The sequence below is a fragment of the Dama dama genome, chromosome 27 (assembly GCF_033118175.1).
Source record: "Dama dama isolate Ldn47 chromosome 27, ASM3311817v1, whole genome shotgun sequence".
In the NCBI taxonomy this organism is placed as follows: Eukaryota; Metazoa; Chordata; class Mammalia; order Artiodactyla; family Cervidae; genus Dama; species Dama dama.
This window is the reverse complement of record NC_083707.1, coordinates 26,738,402-26,756,261: the sequence shown is the minus strand read 5'-3', so window position 1 is coordinate 26,756,261 and position 17,860 is coordinate 26,738,402. Positions and strand designations below refer to the sequence as shown.

Sequence of the window (17,860 nt, the reverse complement as noted above, 5' to 3'; positions counted from 1 at the left end):
TCACCTCTATATTTCAAGGTAATGAAAGTTCTGATATCCCCTTGCCTCATTCACTTTTTAGACACTATTGATTTCTTATCATGGTTACTGAGGATTTACACCTCTACACTCACTGCCCTTCCAGCCACTCTCCCAACAGAGTTATGTCACAATTTTTTGTTAAATCAATGATGTTTGCATTACTACAACTATGTAAATATTTGTGTTAAATAAATGACGATTCTGTTTTCTTCCTCAAACTGGGATTAATAACTGTCTTCAGTTTTCTTAGTTTAATATACAACTGTTATTATTTTGTACAAAAGCCCCAAGAGGCATGCTATATTTATTAATAACTGATGCAATCATTCAAATACATCAAACCATCTATCACTTCCTCCTCCACCCTCCAAGCTCGGCTCTAGCTCCCCCTGCCCTCACATCTTGCCCCTGTCTGGCCTGGTCTGAGTGGCTGTGGCCATCATCCTGGGCGGCCTCCTGCACCCCCTACATCAGCTGTGCCCTTCTCCTGGCTAGGTCAATTTGTTGAGGATCTTCCTTCAGCAACTTCCTATGTCAGGATCCATGGGGGAAAATTAATATATACATATATGTATTTATATAGCATATATATATACACACATATACATATATGTATTTATATAGCATATATATATATACACATATACATATATGTATTTATATAGCATATATATATATACACATATACATATATATATATATGTTTCTGAAGTAGCTCTAGAGGTAAAGAACCCACCTGCCAATGCAGGAGACATAAAAGACTAAAACACAGGGGTTTGATTCCCTGGAGGGGGCAGGACAACCCACTCCAGTATTCTTGCCTGGAGAATCCCATGGACAGAGGAGCCTGAGGGCTGCTGTCTATGGGGTCGCACAGATTCGGACACGACTGAAGCGACTTAGCAGCAGCATACACATACACACACATACACACACACACACACACACACACACACACACGAGAGAGAGAGAGAGAGAGAGAGAGAGAGAGAGGGGGAGAGAGAGAGAGAGAGGATTTCCCAGGTGGCTCAGTGGTAAGGAATCCACCTGCAAATGCAAGAGATGGAGATTCCATCCCTGGGTTAGGAAGATATCCTGGAGAAGGAAATGCAACCCACTCTAGTGTTCTTGCCTGGGAAATCCCATGGACAGAGGAGCCATGGGCAGGCTACAGTCCACTGGGTTGTAAAGAGTCAGACAGGACTAAGTTACTGAGCACACACATACATATGTATGTATGTGTGTGTATGTATGTATGTGTGTGTGTGTGTGTATTTAGCTAATGAACGAATGAAAACGCCATCAGTCTACTTGCACACTTGGCTGATATACTGACTGCATAAAACAATTCTAGGTAAAAAGTACTTTCCCCTAGAATTTTAAAGGCATGTGGCTCCACAATCAACTAGGTTTCAGCACTGCTGAGAAGGTTCATGTGATTCTGACACATAATCATGAGCAATTGTTCCTACAGAATGTTTTTGTTATCTTCTCTTTTTAATTTGTATTAAAAAATTTCAAAGTAATATGCTTTATAGATCTGTATTTTATTCATGGGTACATGTGGACCCTTTTAATCTAAAGACTCATGTCTTTGCTTCTGGGAAACAGTCTTACATTATTCCTTTGGTTGTTTTACCCCTCCCCATCCCCATTTTCTTTTTTTTTTTTTGCTATATTTTTCCAGAACTCTGATTAGGAAACACATTCTTCATCAACTGATGTGTAACAAATCACAGCAAAACTGGTGGTTAATCACACACCATAGCATTTACGATGCTCAAAGCACTGTGATAGGATATTCTGACAAAGATCCCTGATCACTGCTCTGTGATGTCTGGACTTCAGCTGGCAGATCCACTTCCAAAATAGCTAAGTCACATGGTCAGCAAGATATGCTAGCAAGTCAATTTTCTCCATGGGGTTGCCTGAGTGTCTTCATGACATGGCAGGTGGCTTCCTCAAGAGCAAGAGATCCAAGAGACCAAAGCAGAAGCAGCAATGTCCTTTATGACCCCGCTTCAAAAATCACAGTGTCACTCCTCAGAGTGCTTCCCATATTCACTGGGGCAGGAGGCCGTACGAGGAGGCAGGGATCCTCAGGGACCATCTTGGAGATGGTCACCTCTGAGCTGTACTGGTACTTTCTGATTAACTGTCTTAACTTCTCCTGCTGTGATTCTAGTTCAAGAGTTATCTTAAGTTTGCCTACTGAAAGCTTTGTTTCACTTATCCCATTTCCTTTTCTAACTTTTTCTGATTTTCTTTTTTTTTTTTTTAATGAAGTCCTGTTTTCATTTCACAGGTTCATTATCTTTACCCTCTGTGGATAGTGATTATGAACTTGTATTACTATTCTTTTTTTCAAAAATGCTCACTGTTCCTGCCCCTGTGTCTATTTTCTATAATCCTTTTTGTTAGATTGACTTTGTCTCCTCTTGTGGGAACGCCTGGCTATCCATCATGGTTGAGAGTAAGGCACTAAAGAGCTGAGGGGAACCTCCACACAGGTACATGAGATTGTGGCACAGCACTCACACTCACACACACACACACATACACACATGCATATGCTTGAGCAAATCCCTAAACCAAACTGAAACAGAAGCAGAAGCCCCATTTCTCCTCACTGCTATTCTGTGTGCCCACAGCTCAGAAGATGGCAACACCCTTGTTCAAGACAAAACTGTTGCATCCTGGTTGACCATTCTCCATCACTCAGAATGTACATCTGATTCAATAGCCAAAGAAGGAAGAGACAGAAATATGTGTACTATCCTTCATATATAACTGGGGGTTCCGAGCTGCTTGTCAATGGGTTGGCTCTTCTAGGCACCGGTCCAGCAGGAAAATAACTCTTCACATTTCCTACGTGGTAAAGATGTTACTAGCTCAAAGCCCCACCCTATCAAATCTACAAGCCTGAATTAATATTGATCAAGGCTGATATACAGACTTAAGAGGTTTAGAAAATAAGGATCTTAGCTGCTTTGCAGATTTTTTCATCACATACACAAAGTGATTCAATTGTGTCAGACTCCCAGACGAAAAGCCTATAAAGACACAGGTAGGTATAGGTATCTCATCGTCCACATTATGAAGACTGATTCAAAAAAGGAAACTAGCATTTGGTAAAACAGATCTAGAAGTTTGGCTACTATGTACGCGTGCTCAGTTGTGTCAAACTCTTTGCAACCCCATGGATTGCAGCCACCAGGCTCCTCTGTCCATGGGATTTTCCATGCAAGAATACTAGAGTAGATTGCCATTTCTTTCTCCAGGGGATCTTTCTGACCCAAGAACTGAACCTGTGTCTCCTACGTGTTCTGCATTGGTAGGCAGATTCTTTACCATTGTGCCACCTGGGAAGTCCCTTGGGTACCATGAAAGTGGCTAAAATTTTTAATTTACTATCAGGTTTAAAAAGTTAATTTTCACAATATAGATAGTTGCATTAAAAAGCACATATGCACTATATATCATCACATGAACAGGAAACAGACCTTAAAAGGGTGATTTACACACAGACCAAGTTTAAGTTATATTAAATACCAAGTATTTCCAGGGTGGGAAATGTAGGCAAAAAAGCTAAGAGTGAAAAAATAAAATAAAAAAAGATGGAGAATCAACCATAAAGGAGCTGGGGAAAAAAACACTAAATGGAACAATCTTAGGAAGAGAATTTGGATATTTTCTAATATTTCGAAAACAAAAAAATCAGAAGCATCTAATATAAACTAGGTCACTTTCTGTCTACTGATAAATAAGGAAATATGCTTTTAGTCAGATTTAGTAAAAAGAAGGAACAATCAGGATAAAACAAGGTCAACAATGTTAAAACTGAAAGTATCCAAATTACAATGTATTCAAAACATAAACAAAACGCACCATTTTAGAAACAGTATATAGAAATCAGTGATAAAATTCACCAAGGACTCTAGTGTTTGGCAAGTGAGAAGAGGGAAAGACCAAGGAAGAAATCCAAGATGACACCTTAAGTACAAAACTAGGTGATGACAGAAGAAGAAAAACACAGATGTATAGAGAATATTTCCAAAAGGTTTAAGACCAAAAGAAACTGTATACATTGAATCCCAAGACAAAAATATTTACAGAGAAAAAAACGAGCTGGTAGCATGAAGAATAATTATATGTATATTTCACTTTAATAGGTAAAACATTAGATTATTAAAAATGACAGGAGCATATTAACTGATATAATGGATTAACCAAACGTGGTATACGCAATTAACAGGCTCAATCCAAAATGGAACTGTACCCAAATATAAAACCAAGATACTAAACACCTCTAATCACACAATATCTAAGAGTTTATTAAGTTCTAGTATACCTAGTTACCATTTTGAAAACTAGTCTCACCTGTTCAATGACATAAAAGGCAAATTCCAGCCGCTGTTTTTGGAGCATCGGGATCAGATGCAAGAAAAAAATTGGAAGATGTTCATGGCGATTGCGGAAAGGAATGAGGACTGCCACCTTTAAAACAAAATAGTCACATATATAAATATATACAGCAGCAAGCCCTAGAGGTAAAAGATAAAAACTGACCCTTGAAATCCTCTTACTTATGCATTTTCTCACCAGAGATCCAACAGTGAACAGAAACAAATATGGGCCCTGCTTTTGCACCACTTACGCTCCTGTGAACCTGCGGTGGTATAAACGGGCCGTCCTAAGGACAGTGGTCTTTATCCCATGAAAACCACAGAAGTCATGGGAAGATCTGAAAGGAGAGATATAACCACCTTTGGTGACAGCAAGCAGTACTGGAGAGAGCAGACTGGAGAAAACCAAAAGTGGACTCAGGGAGCTGGTTAGAAAATAAATGCAAAGTCAAGACAAGAGGTAACGGTAGCTTGAGAAGGACAAGCAGGATAGTAGCACATGGATTTTTGAAACATTTAAGAGGCAAAGTACCAGGATTTGTTCATGGATTGGATATGTAAGGAGTGAGTGAGACGGATGTGTCAAGACTAATTCTAGGTTTTTAATTAGATCATAAATAGTAACTTTATGGATTTCAAGTTGAATTTAGAAGAGATTCCACTTGAACATCTAGTATCTAATATGGCTTATCTGGCCTAGAGATATTATTAACAGACATAGTATGGAAATAAATGAAGTCTGATAATTATATTAATATTTTTCATTTAATAAAAAGGCACAAGATATTGCAAATCAACTAGAGTTCAATAAAAGGATGCTAAACAAATAATAAATTCCAAAATCATGAGATTTTCAAAGAGTATGAGTCAAAATATGTCTAATAACAATGCTTATGTGTCATTCTATATTCTGGGTTTTTAATAAAGCCTAATAAACTGGTTAAAGAGAAAATCTGGGATTTATTAAAACTTCAACTATACCAAACACATTTTACTAATGAATGAACAGATGTAAATAATTGACAGGGCATAGGTTTAGGATCTAATCTTACTTGCAGAATCAGGACATAACATTAGAGTCATAGAAAACAGTAATGTTTACCTGTGTATTTTACATTACCAGGATCATACATGAGAGAAAATTTCAGATTATTAAAATAGTTTTATTTTAAAGGAGAACAAAAGATGGTTTCAGAAAATTGAAGACATCTGAACTAAAAACTCCACCACTAATTTTCCCTTAATGATGACAAAGACAGTGGAGAAACAAAGAGACATATGTCTGCTGGAGGCTGAGATTTTCATGTCCACACTAAGCCAGGCTTGGTACGTGGCAGGAACTAAAGAGGTTCTGGCGTATCTGCCAGCCACACTTTGGGCCTCATTCTCCTTTGGTTTGCTCCATAAGGAATCTCTTGGCTTATCAGCCTAAGGACCACAACGCTGTCAGAGCAACTCGGAACCCAGAGCTAGGGGGTCCCTTCGTTCCACACACAATGGTCACTGCTGGTGCTGGGTGCTCCGTACTGACCGAGAACTTGCTGATGGGCCTCAGGATCAACTGCTAACATATTTACAGAATTCCCGAATCTACACAACTCACAGAGCAGTTCAGGAGCCCCTAAGTTTAGTCTCAGGACAGGAAACTGTTATGAAAGGTAAAAGGAGAAAAAGGAAGTGGATGGTTGAGTACTGACCTCTGCCACTGACCTTATCTGATATGTATCAGTGTGGTAACTTCCTCAGGCTTCCCTGGTGGCTCAGATGGTAAAGAATCTGCCTGCAATGCAGGAGACCCGATTTCTAGCAAATTAGGCTTGAGCTTGCCCTTCTTGGTTTTGAATTTGGCACAAGTTGGCAGCCTATGATATAAATGGGCTATAAAAGCAGTTAAGGTAAATTACAGATATGGCTGCAGTCCATGAGGTCGCAGAGTCAGACACAACTGAGCAACTGAACTGAACAGATATTTAAGGAAGTAGTAGTGGTGTTAGTCACTCAGTCGTGTCTGACTCTGTGACCCCACAGACTGTAGCTGCCAGGCTCCTCTGTCCAGGAGGAGGAATTCTCCAGGCAAGAATACTGGAGTGGGTTGCCATTCCCTTCTCCTGAGGACCTTTCAAACCCAGGATCGAACCTGGGTCTCCTGTGTTGCAGGCAAATTCTTCACCATCTAAGATACAGGGAAGTCCTACATTTAAGGAAAGAAGTTATTTAAAAAGTGCAGAGTCAAATTAAAGACAGCTCGTATTAATTAAGTACAATTAGGCCGAGTTATCAATTGAACATAAGAATAGACAAAGGTAGTCATGGCCCCTAACACAGTAATTTCTCCAACAGAACATTTAAACTACTGAGTTTTTTCCTTTCTTAATATTATGTGGAACCTGAGAGTTTATAAGAGAAAAAAATGCCCCATGTCATGGCAAGTTCAAAGTTAGAGCGACATTTTAATAACAAATACATGCCCACATTTTAATGAGGCAGATGTTAAAGATTTTGAATATGCCTGAAGTTTTTATTAAAACAAAGCTAAACAGCATCTAAAGATTCATTTGGTATGCCTGTTCCTGTGGCTTGGAATGACTCTCAATAGTTTACAGCTTACTTTCTAGAAAAAGAAGCTCTCAGTATGCGGTGGTAATTTATTTCAAGGTTTGATAGCCTTTGTTTCAGAAGTTTCTTCCTTACATGTGCCCTAATTTGCTGCTGGAGCCATTTTTCTGTTGACGCATCTCCACTGGAGATGGAGAACATCTGATCATTATCTTCGGAAAAATAAAGTCATTTTCATGAATCTCTCCACACCTCTTTAAAATCACTAAACTTATTACTGAATTTATGCACCTATTTTTCTTCCCTGCTCATTTTCTCTTACATTCACCATGAAGAGATTAGTAAGAAAAATGTTGACTACATACATTGTCCCCACCAAGATTTTGTTCTGCTTTCAGACTTTAAGCACACCTCCTGCTACAGGGTCCCTAAATGACTTGGCTTCCTATTTGCCTACCTGAAGGGAGCACCAGCTGTCTGCGACCCACTAAGACAGAACAGAGAAGAAGCTGAGAAGCCTTCCCTCAGAATGTCTGAGGAAGGAGCTCAACGATTTTCATCTCGACCAAACACCCCAGAGAGCTCTGGAACAGGTGGGTCAAGACCCATCTTCAAGGAACCTCGGATTAGAAACACAATTCTAGGCCTCTGACCAGATAAGCCCAACAAGCAGCTGCCTGCTTCTTTAAAGCCTTCAGGTTTTAGACCAGAGTGGTTCGGGTCTCCACCTGGACCCTGAATGGAACACAGGTAACATCATAGGTAAGCACTTTAATGATCTGAAAAGCATTACCTTCCTCCTCTTTCAACCTCCCTTTTAGAAACCACCTTGCCTCTATAAGGCATCTGTCCTGTGCTAAACCTTCAATGGGGACCTGTGGTGTTCAGAATACCTAGGAATTGCTGAAATCACTAGTTTTAGCAGATCTCAGTCCCAATTAACTGGCCATCAACAAACTGAGTTTGTTTTTTTTTTAAAGACAACTTAGTTTTCTTAAAAAAAAAAAAAAAATCTTCAAATATTAAGAATCAACTTGGCAGCAGATGTTTCACATGAATCTAGTTGAGTCTTCTCTCTCACCTCAGTTCCAAGATTAAAATGGGACACTATCAGAATGTCAACAGGGGGTTGGGTCAGGAGGAAGGTTAGCTGATTAAACGTCGCAAGTACAAGTCATCTCTGAGCTATCTCCAAATCCCCTCCCATACCTTGAGCTGCATAGCTCAGAAGCTGAGACCAGATATAACTCTAATAAGAGCAACAGTACCATACAGTTCTTGAATAAAAATAAGCTGATTTTTAGAACCCTGAATTAGCCGGCTCCTGAAACTCCACTTTCAACAGTGTCACCTACCCATCCACTGGAGTTAACAGTCTACTAAAATCTGTAAGCAGGAGCTACCTGTGTGGGGTACATACCTCTCTCCCGGAAAATGAGAAGAAAACAAACCCTAAAGCACTTTAAAATGAAACATCTGACATAGACCACTAGAGAAAGGACAAAATACTCAATTTTTCTGACCCCAGGTCATCCTGTGATACCACACAACGCACACCTGAGGGGTATATATTACGTGTATTAACACATCTGAGGAGCAACCTCCACGCTTTCCCACAGCCTCTGTGATTGAGGACACTTTTTCCATTAGCATTCAACATACATACTCATCACCCAAATAAGAAAAACAATTTATTTTGCCCAGGACATTTTAAAAAGTAGTTATTATGTAAATTGGGCCATATTTTATATACAAACATGATAAAATCAATCATGAAATTAATTTATTATCTGAATCTGATCTGCAAAACAGCATAAGGCAACTGTAAAACAGAATGTATTGCCAACATTTGTACTGGAATCCATTTCAGCAGTTTTACAACATTTTTTGAGGGGAAAAAAATGATTTAATAAATTATAACAAGGCATTTATCTGTCTCATAAACTCAACTCAGCAAAGCTGGCTTAGTGCTTACCTTCCACAAGAGACTGGCGTCTACATTAGAGATGCCAACATAAATAATACAGATCCCCAACACCCCCAAACACAAAGGATTCAAGGCCAGTTAAGTCAGACAGCTTTCATCAAAAGCTTAACAGCATACAATTCTCCTTCCCAGGAGTGATTACTGCTTTTTGGCACCAAAGGAGAAATATTTTAACAAAATACTAATATTTAAAAGAAGAACTGAAAAATGTTCCCAGATTAAGGCTACATACATCGCAGCCCTTCAGGATATAACATCTGATTTAATCATACATCTGATTTAATCATATGCAGTTTTCACTTGAATTGCATAAATGCTACTTCCTATTCAAACATAACATTACATGGGCATGCACTTATTAACCAGTTTCACAGTGTTGAGAGCAACTCTGACTTAAACCACGATTTTCTTTTTTTTAAGCAGCAGGGGCATGCCGACTCCCTTACAGTTTTTCAAACAAAACATTAAAAGCAGGATTCTGACATATCAAAAAGATGAAAAGCTTACACTCAGCTTTCTGAAATAGAGGTGAAAAGGGGCCCAAAGCTGTTTTGTGTGTCCTGCAGTGACTGCCTAGCAGCCTCTTTAGAATCCTGGGACTTAGGAACCCCAATGCTAGACCCAACTGGAAACCAGTGGCTCCAGGCCTCAGTGGGGATATGCCTGCAGGTGTCAGTAACCATCAGGAGCAGCAGTAGGAGGCAGAGAAATCACTGCCTCTCTTCCAAACAGAACAGAAAAGACATTTGTTTCCCAAGCCAGTCTCAAGTGAGGAACGAATCACCAGGCTCTGAGAGACTGAACCCAGCAGCCTGGCATGTGTGTAAGCACAGGCGTAGTGCATCTTCACAGGTGACACAATTAACCCACACGTGACCTGTGAATACTTAAACATTAAACACAAAATTGTCTTAATTTATCAAGACAAAGGGGTTTCACTATATATTCTGAATTGGAAACACTTTTCTCGAATACATAGTAACAGTCACATGATTTATGAAAAAATGGACCTTACCTTCCACCTGGGTTTACAGTCTTTAGGCCTCCAGTGACCTCCTGGCTCAATATCTAAATCCTTGGAGAAGAGCTGATGAATTTCATCAAAACTGACTTCACTTACATTGACATTGAGGAATCCCCCTAGAAGGTCAAAAATGTGAACTGCTTTAGTATGAAGTCAGACAAACAACAATCAGTAGCGTGTTGGCATGACGTATTTGCTGGCGTAGTACCATTTGGTCTTGTTTTTACCATATAATTGCTAATACCACCTTTCAGTGTTACTTTGGATGATAAATTATATGGTTACCCTACTATCTTTGGCACATGAGTCAAAGAAAAGCAAAGCACCTAAGCTTTTTACTTTTGAGTAATATGATGAATATTATAATAGTCTTTAGTAAACGTTTGCAGTCATGACAGTGTAGCGTATCATTTCAATTTAATCAACTATTAAAAAACCATTTTTAGTTTCAACATAATCAACACAGAAGACATGAATGCCCTGTATATAAGTTAATTACACAGTTTGGGAGCTGAATCCTAACTTCTGTGTCTTAGGAAAATTACCTAACTTCTCTGTGCCTCAGTTTCCTTATTTCTAAGAAGAGATCTGCCTCCCACTGTGGTCACATCCATTAGATGCTGGGCACAAAGGTACAATCAGGAAATGTAGCTGTTACTACTGTTATCCAGTTTACTGACATTTCTTAAGAGAGAATCTGCAAACACAAGTCAACAAATTTATTCTGAGCACCTACCATGTATCACCTTGACATGCAAAGTAAACACTATAAACTTCTAAGATGTTCCTGGTCTACTAGGCACTCTCTCTCCAAATGAACAAACATATGATATTCTTGGAGCTGTTTTTACTAACAGTTTTTCTAACATATATTATGGAAACAGGAATGACTCTTGCATGGAAAACCATTTCCATTAACTCAATCAAAACCAACCGAGAACTAAGGACGTATACATGTATCTATTCTTCCCCAAACTTCCCTCCCATCCAAGCTGCCACATAATACTGAACAGAGTTGCCTGTGCTATACGGTAGGTCCTTGCTGGTTATCCATTTTAAATACAGCAGTGTGCACATGTCCATCCCAAACTGTCCTTTCCCTCCATCCTTCCCCTGGCAACCATGCATGAATGGCTGAGTCCCTTTGCTGTTCGCCTGAAATTATCACGACACTGTTAATCAGCTATACCCCAATACAAAACAAAACGTTACAAAAAATAAACTTAAAAAAACAAACAAACAAGAACTAAGGACTAACGACTAACTTCTTTCACCGCCTCATCTCAAAAAACACAGATATCGAGGCTTCCTATTTCAAGGTGTCCGAGCTCAGTGGCCATAACTCCACACATGCAGTCCGCCAGCCCTCTGTATCCATGAGGTTGGCTAAAATCCGTGAATGCAGAGCCTACATATGGAAGGCCGACAGAGTAAGGGAAGTACTTGAGCATCCTCATATTTTGACCCTTGATCCAATGCTCCTCAGATACCAAGGGACAACTGAAAAACACTCAGTAGCTCTTCAAGAGAGCCCCGTTCCTTTCCTCCTGCTACTTTCTATTCTATAAGATTTCACAGCTGCCCATCTTCCCATCTCCCTCCTCAACCTAACTAGGCAGGAACACAGTCACTACCATTAAGCACTTAGGCATTACTTGTCTCATTTGTTGTGTGCATTCTCAGTCACGTCTGACTCTACGCGACCCTGTGGACTATAGTCCGCCAGGCTCCTCTGTCCACGGGATTTTCCAGGCAAGATACTGGAGTGGGTTGCTATTTCCTACTCCAGGGGATCTTCCCCACCCAGGGACTGAACCAGCATCTCTTGCATCTCCTGCATTGGCAGGCATGCTAGAGAGAAGTATTTCAAAATGCAAATGGCTTTCCTACATAGAGTAAGCTAGGAAAAAAATCTTCTCATGTCTATTCCTCTAACATGTGCTGTCTTTTATAACCAACTACCCACCCTTTACTGTGACAAGATATGCAAAGTAGCTAATCTTAGAAAGGTCCGGTTTACCTAACCTATGAACTTGCAGAGAAAGGACAGATCAAACGTAAGATCCATCAGTCGATATGAGCACAGACTATCATGACTCAGCTGACAGAATCTATAACTGTAATCAGATAAAATTCACACAAGTAAATCTGATGCATTTCTTGGTATGCATGATTCCCCAGATGACAGTAATTAGACTAAATAAGCAGTTCATGTAAGGAACCAAAGTTGGTATTCTTTATGCACTGTTAAACCAATTTTTTTGCCTTTTGCCCAGCTTTATAGCTTCAACAGCTGCAATCATCATTATTGTCAGCAGTTTGCTCCGGCATCATTTGTAGTTTAATTTTCATTTTGAACACGCATGTGCCAGCAAATTAAGAGCTGGGCCTTATATCTCTCTCCCCAGTGGAGGAGGGGCTGCAGTGCCCATCACTTAATCTCTGATGCCTGAGGCACCCGAAGTTCACCTTCCTCTCCCCCCCCAGCAGCCCCCCATTCACAGTTCCTCAGAGACCCTCTGCATCTTTTCTATGTGCTTATTGCTCTTTGCTCTGGAATCTTAATATCTTATTGGCTGAAGGCTAAACATGGCCCAGTGGCATGAGGCTGTCATGCCAGGAGTAAGAGCAACCTCACTGCTGGGGGGTGGGTATGAAGGGGTGGGGGACAGGCTCCAGGACAGACGCCTCACCACTGGGAATAGCAAGAGTGTGATCAGAAAGAGAAGGAAAAATGAACACTCGTTAGTGGAGGTGGCGGTGGGGTGGGTTGACGAGAAAAACCAACTTCTGTTTCTCTGAAAACACAACCATTTCTTTGAGTTGCTGCCTATGCGTTTCACAGTGTGATAACCCCGCTCACACCCGGAGTCTGGACATTGAGGTAAGAACTTGACTGCAGGATGTCCATCACTCAAGTGCCTACTCTGCTTTTCCTGGGGAAGCTTCCTGAGGTGCATAGTGTCCTGCTCTCCATCTGCTGGCTGGTGACCTGAGACAGAGGGTGGTCCTCCCCGACCCCCTCCCGGTTCCCTGGGCCCTGGCCCCCTCTGGAAGCCGTGAGTAAATCTTGAGAGACTACTTCCTTCTTGTGGTATACTGAAACTGCACCTTCCATCAAAATGACCCCCGGGATCCACTTCCCCCAAGTGGGAGCTCGGATGCTAAGGGAGCCACCTGCCAACCAGTATGGGTGGCAGGTGCCCCCTCATTCAGCAGGTCATCATCTGCATGTTCTTAATATACCAGCTCCAGCTGCTCAATACACCTGAAAAGGAGGATGGGATGGTGGGTACGGTTGGGGCCCCATACTCCTAGATGCCTAGGAGCTGCAAACAGCTAACTTTCTCCTCCAGGTTGTTCAGCCTCTCGGGGAAGGAACCACTGCTGGCCGGAGGTCGGCTCCGGAGCTCTGGGTCACCGTGTGTCGCTGCTGCCAGGCTTGGCAGAGAAGGCCCCTCACCCCTGCCGAACCGCTGGTGCCATGCCGGGTCAGATTCCCCCGCAGAGCTGGCCAGCAGCCCCCAGGCTGAAGCACCTCTGCATCCCCCTACTCTCTGAACGAGACCCCACCTGGCGTCAGGTGTGGAGGTGATCGGCTACAACCACCTGTGGAGGTCTGGGCGCTGGATGTAGGCCTCTGCCTCTCTCTCTCCTGGGCAGGGGCGGAGGCACAGGCTCTGAGGCTCTAGGAGCCAAGGAGAGCGCCCTGGAGCCAGAGAGGGAGGCCAGCTACGGGGCCCCCGCTGCTGGGTCAGGACTGGATGCTAAGCTTGGAGAGCTGCTCTAACCCTTGAGGGGGGCAGTTCTACCAGGGCCTTCATGGCACCCAGGAGGCAAGTGCATCATGTGTTGCTGAAAGTGGGGCCCCAAGCCCTGGGTACCAGCTCCTCCCAAGCCCCCAGAGGAGGTGAAAAAACCACTAGAGGGCCTTCCCTGGCGGTCAAGAGGCTAAGACTCCACACTCCCAATGTAGAGGATCCGGGTTCAATCCCTGGTCAGGGAACTAGATCCCACATGCTGCAACTAACACCTGGCACAGTCAAATAAATAAATATTAAAAAAAAAAAAAAAGGAAGAAAGAAAAAACTACTGGAAGCTTGTAAGATCCTCATGGTCTGGGCATTACTGGTGGCATATGCACATACCAAGTTGTGAAGGCTACATTCTCAGTGCCTGGAGCTTTCCCAAATGTGTCTATTAATGCTGCACTGGTGGAGGTGGGCCCCGACCCCTTGGTGGTCGACTGGGACCCCCTGGAATGGGAGGCGGCAGCACAGGAGTTGGGGAAGAGGCGACCCCTGCCCCAGGCGTTCCTTGCTACCATGCAGCATATACCAAAATGTCCAGCAATGGCCAGTGTGAGCGAGGAACGGAGACACCTACCTATATCATGATAGAAGCTATATCATGATAGAAATGCAAGAGGTTTTTTTTTTTTTTTAAGGAAAATTTATTCAAAGGGAGAGGGAGAAGGGCACCTATTGGCTCTCAGAAGTCTTCGGAACTGATTCTGAGCTCTATTTACAGAGAAAGAGACCCTTCCAAGCCAATAGAGACAGAAGCAAGAATCTCGGCCTCCCTCATGAGATGAGCGACAGGCTCCGTACTGCAGCTCTGGAGGTCGGGGTCCCTGGTGACTTAACCTCGGGACAGCCGAACACAAGTTAGATGCCTCTGTCCAGGTGCTCTTCAGGAGATGCTGGTCCCATCCCGGAGAATGCTGCCGTCACCTCTTGCGGTGCTACTCCCCAGAAGCAGAACCCAGGATCCCACGCCTGATCTCTGAGAGTGACAGCCGCCAACACCCTACCCTAGGGACCCTGCAGGTCCCTGAACTTGTCCCTTCCTCTGGGGGACAATCACCCGTTCTCTAATTATCCAGTGGGATGTTCTCATTGACACTGGAGGCCAAATTGCTTTGCTTCCCTGGAACCGCTCCAAACAGAAGTGCATGGCTCCCTGTTATGAGGCGTAACAAGTAGGACAACAGAGGTCACTACTGAAACCATCCTTCTTAACAACCTCCTGGCGGTGGCCATCTACCCCGACCCTTTCCTGGCACAGGTACGGATGCCCTGACCACACTCATGGAGTCCTAGGACCCAGACCTGGTCCCAAGGAGTATAATCCCCGCCATCTTGGGTCTCACAGTACAGCCATCTGGGGAGGACCCCTGACTTCTCCTCCTTCCCTCCACTTCCCTGCACCCCTGTTTTCACACCAGGGCCCTTCAGTCTCCCTGGGAACACCCACATCACTGAACAGAAACCCCCAATTCCTTTTCTGCCCCCTCACCTCAAAGCCTGAGACATCCATGCCATTACACTGGGAGTAGGTCAGCTACTTCCCTCAGTGGGACTGAGGTGACTCAAGAAGCCACCGCTCTGGGCACAAAACAACACGTCATTACAGCAAAACCCAACCTGGGAGCCGCCCCGGCCGAGGACATGGCACAAAGCCCAGCCTTCAGGTGGCAGCGGCGGCGGCGAGAGTCTTCAGCACCAACGGCGTCCTCACTGGCCCGGGAAGAAGGTGTGTGCGTGCTGCAAGGGGCACCCGCTCTGTGTGTATGTCAATAATTCCACACAAACTTCAGACAAATGTTCAAAAGATGGCCCAACAGGTACTAGTATTCCACAGTCTCGCCTGAGTTTTTAAATCAAATACCTACCCTAACGTTATCCAAGGGCTTTATTTTTTTGGCTGGACCCCAAATAATGGAGTGGGTGGCTACAGATGGGACTGCAAATTGGCATCTGTCTATTGATACTGCCGATGGCATTTCTGCTTTGCTCAAATGTTTCGTGTGCTGGGTGACCAACACCCTGCCAATGGCCTTTAACATCTCCACCGTCCACACAGTGTCTGTGATCTGCCCTGAAGATTAATAATGCTGAGGCATCACGGGATCAACTGTGATGAGAAAAACAACCTTTGTTTTCCTGAGCTGCTGCCTCAGCATTTCACGGTGTGATAACCCTGCTCACATCCTGAGTCTGGACGTTCAGATAAGGGGTTGAGTTTGGGATTCCTGCCAAAAAGCTCCCACTTTGCTTTTCCAGAGGCCCCTTTAATAACAACCACTTAGAACTAAGGCCAAGAAGACTCAGTGACCTCTGCCCCAACCACCTTTTAAGCAACAGATCCCTGGTACCTGCTCTCTACCCTCCTGGGACGGCAGACCGCCCTCCCACCAGCTCTCCGTACCCCTGCCAGTTTCTGGCATCCGTGAGTAATAAACCCCGTGACTCTTCTGCCCATGTGAGGTGTACTGAAACGGCACCCTGAATCACAACAATCGTGTGGGTGCCACTTCCCCAGAGCAGAAGCTCAGATGCCGAGGGAGCTCCCTGCCAACCACCCTTCATTCAAACAGGTCATAACCTGCCTCTTTTAACTTCATACACCAGCCCCAGCTACTCAACACGTGGTATCAGAAAGATACTTATTTCTGTGCAGAGAAAATAAAGGAAAAGGGACATATCAGAGAGAGTGGCCAGGAAGACGCACAGCGCAGGTGAGCGAGTGGTGCCACGGTTTCCAAACCACCCTCGGGGGAAAGAACCTGAGAGGGGAGGCTGTGGTCGGGACCCCACGTCCGTCCTCCCTCGGCGCCCGCCAAGGCCGCTCTCATCTCCTTACATACTGGGTGTCCCCTCCAGGTTTCACTCAAGGAGTGTCCCACCCTCCGACACTACTGGCGGGAAGGTCAACTGGTATAATCACTACGGAGAACAGCATAGCAGAGGTGTCAGCCCCTCAGTCATGTCCCACTCTGAGACCCCATGGACGGCAGTCCCCCAGGCTCCTCTGTCCATGGGCTTTCCCAGGCAAGAACACTGGAGTGGGGAGCCATTTCTTCCTCCAGGGGATCTTCCCGACCCAGGGATTAAACCCACATTTCCTACACTGGCCGAGAAGTTTCCCATATACTGTGCTTCAATGTCTTTTTGAGAACATCACCCCTACTCTTCATCTTAAGTGAAACACTATTCTTCTCAAACCGTGCTCATTGCTTACTGTCTGAGATCCACAAGGTTGGGGTGAGGCAAATAAGAAGGTACACCGCAGATTTATACCTACACTTCATAAAAAAATCATTACTTTCTTTTTTTCATAAATTTACCTCCTTTGAAGTTTCTGGCTTTTAGCCAAACTACCTTCCAAAATGCAGCCAAATTCACTGACATTCACTTCCTTCCCTGGACATCCTCCTGGTAATACCCAGCTCTGAATTCACACCCTGAGCCCCACTGTCACCTAGAATGACTGGCAGCGTCAGAGTTGAAAGGCAGCCAGTCCTGGCTTTAAGTTCTCTCTGCTGTCTCCCCATTTCTTCTGTCTCCCCAGTCTCCTAGAAAAGCAGTTGCTAATTTTGGTGGAGTGGCTAAAGATCACCAGGCCTGCCTGTTGAGAATGAAGGTCTCAGGCCCATCCTCAGAGCTCCTGTGTCAGTAAGTGGACCACGTTTGTGGGCATCCAGCTTCACCGCCACACGTTCCAGGGCTTGCACAACTGCCCACTGTTGAGTCTTGCCTCCCATTAGAAGCCAGAACCTCTCTCCCAACCTCTCAGCAGAGAGAAGCAGTCAAGTGATGAGATGCACCTGATGGTGATGCTGAAGCAGACATCACAGTGACGGCAGAAGCTTCTGGTGTCAACGGCCCCAGGAGTGGTACCTCTGGTCCCCAGACCTGTGCAGGGCTGGTAGGAACTGTGATCCCGGCTAAGTGGCGGCAGAAGATGCTTCCCAGAGTGGCCTGGGCCTTGCTCTGGCTGCTCAGCCTCTGAACCAAACTCCACAGCCACCCAGGTTTTCTGGGGCTGCCTGATAACCTCTTTATGGATTCCCTTTCCTCTTAA

At 43.9% G+C, this 17,860-nt stretch overlaps 1 protein-coding gene across 2 annotated transcripts in view; it reads right to left on the bottom strand.

The window, feature by feature from the left end:
- Positions 1 to 17,860, bottom strand: part of B4GALT6 (beta-1,4-galactosyltransferase 6) — a 69,504-nt gene that overhangs the window by 12,083 nt on the left and 39,561 nt on the right. For both annotated transcript variants that reach the window (XM_061130706.1, XM_061130707.1), the window contains 2 exons: positions 9,986 to 10,110; positions 4,402 to 4,518 (listed from right to left, as the gene is read on the bottom strand). In XM_061130706.1, coding sequence (XP_060986689.1) covers positions 4,402 to 4,518; positions 9,986 to 10,110 — 242 coding nt within the window. The remainder of the gene's footprint in view (positions 1 to 4,401; positions 4,519 to 9,985; positions 10,111 to 17,860) is intronic.